The following is a 522-nucleotide window of genomic DNA, read 5'->3' as shown; positions in this document are numbered from 1 at the left end:
GAGCTCTGACTGGATAAACAACTCTTATTGAGATTGTTTAGCTCCTGTTGATCATGCGGCGGTGTTCTGTGTGTTCTGCAGGTCTAAGGACAGCATGTATCACGCTCTGGGCTACAGCAGTATTCTGGTCATGCAGGCCACCATGACCTTCGAGCACAAAGACATCCAGGCCGGGATGGCGACCATCAAAGAGGCCTTACAGACCTGCCAGAGGTGCGGCTCGATCACGACGTCCAGAATGAGACGCTTCAGGCGCGTTCTGCTTCTGATCTGTGTCCCGTCTGTCTGCAGGTTCAGGAAACGAAACTCGGTGGTGGGGTCCATCTCTAGCCTGATGTCCAAGCAGTCGCCAGACAGCCTGAAAGCAGGTGAGCCGTCTGAGACGCTCAGTGTGTGCTGGGAAACACGTCTGAATTAGGGCTGTGCGATATTGACAAAAAATAATATCTCGCTATTTTCTGGGATTTTATCGATAACATGTTATTGTGCTGGTATCTTAAGGACTGCCGTGGACAGCTGACT

At 51.1% G+C, this 522-nt stretch overlaps 1 protein-coding gene across 1 annotated transcript; it reads left to right on the top strand.

Annotated features, from left to right (window-relative positions):
- Window positions 1-46: 46 nt before the first annotated feature.
- Window positions 47-438, top strand: LOC107581187 (tetratricopeptide repeat protein 39B-like). The gene is made up of 2 exons (XM_016266726.1): window positions 47-213; window positions 292-438. Exons 1-2 carry the CDS (start codon window positions 95-97, stop codon window positions 416-418), a joined length of 246 nt encoding a protein of 81 aa, XP_016122212.1. The 5' UTR covers window positions 47-94; the 3' UTR covers window positions 419-438.
- Window positions 439-522: the final 84 nt, after the last annotated feature.

Source organism: Sinocyclocheilus grahami, unplaced genomic scaffold (genome assembly GCF_001515645.1).
Source record: "Sinocyclocheilus grahami isolate Dianchi unplaced genomic scaffold, SAMN03320097.WGS_v1.1 scaffold98381.1, whole genome shotgun sequence".
In the NCBI taxonomy this organism is placed as follows: Eukaryota; Metazoa; Chordata; class Actinopteri; order Cypriniformes; family Cyprinidae; genus Sinocyclocheilus; species Sinocyclocheilus grahami.
Note: the sequence above shows the minus strand (reverse complement) of the source record. Positions and strands in the feature narration are given on the sequence as shown.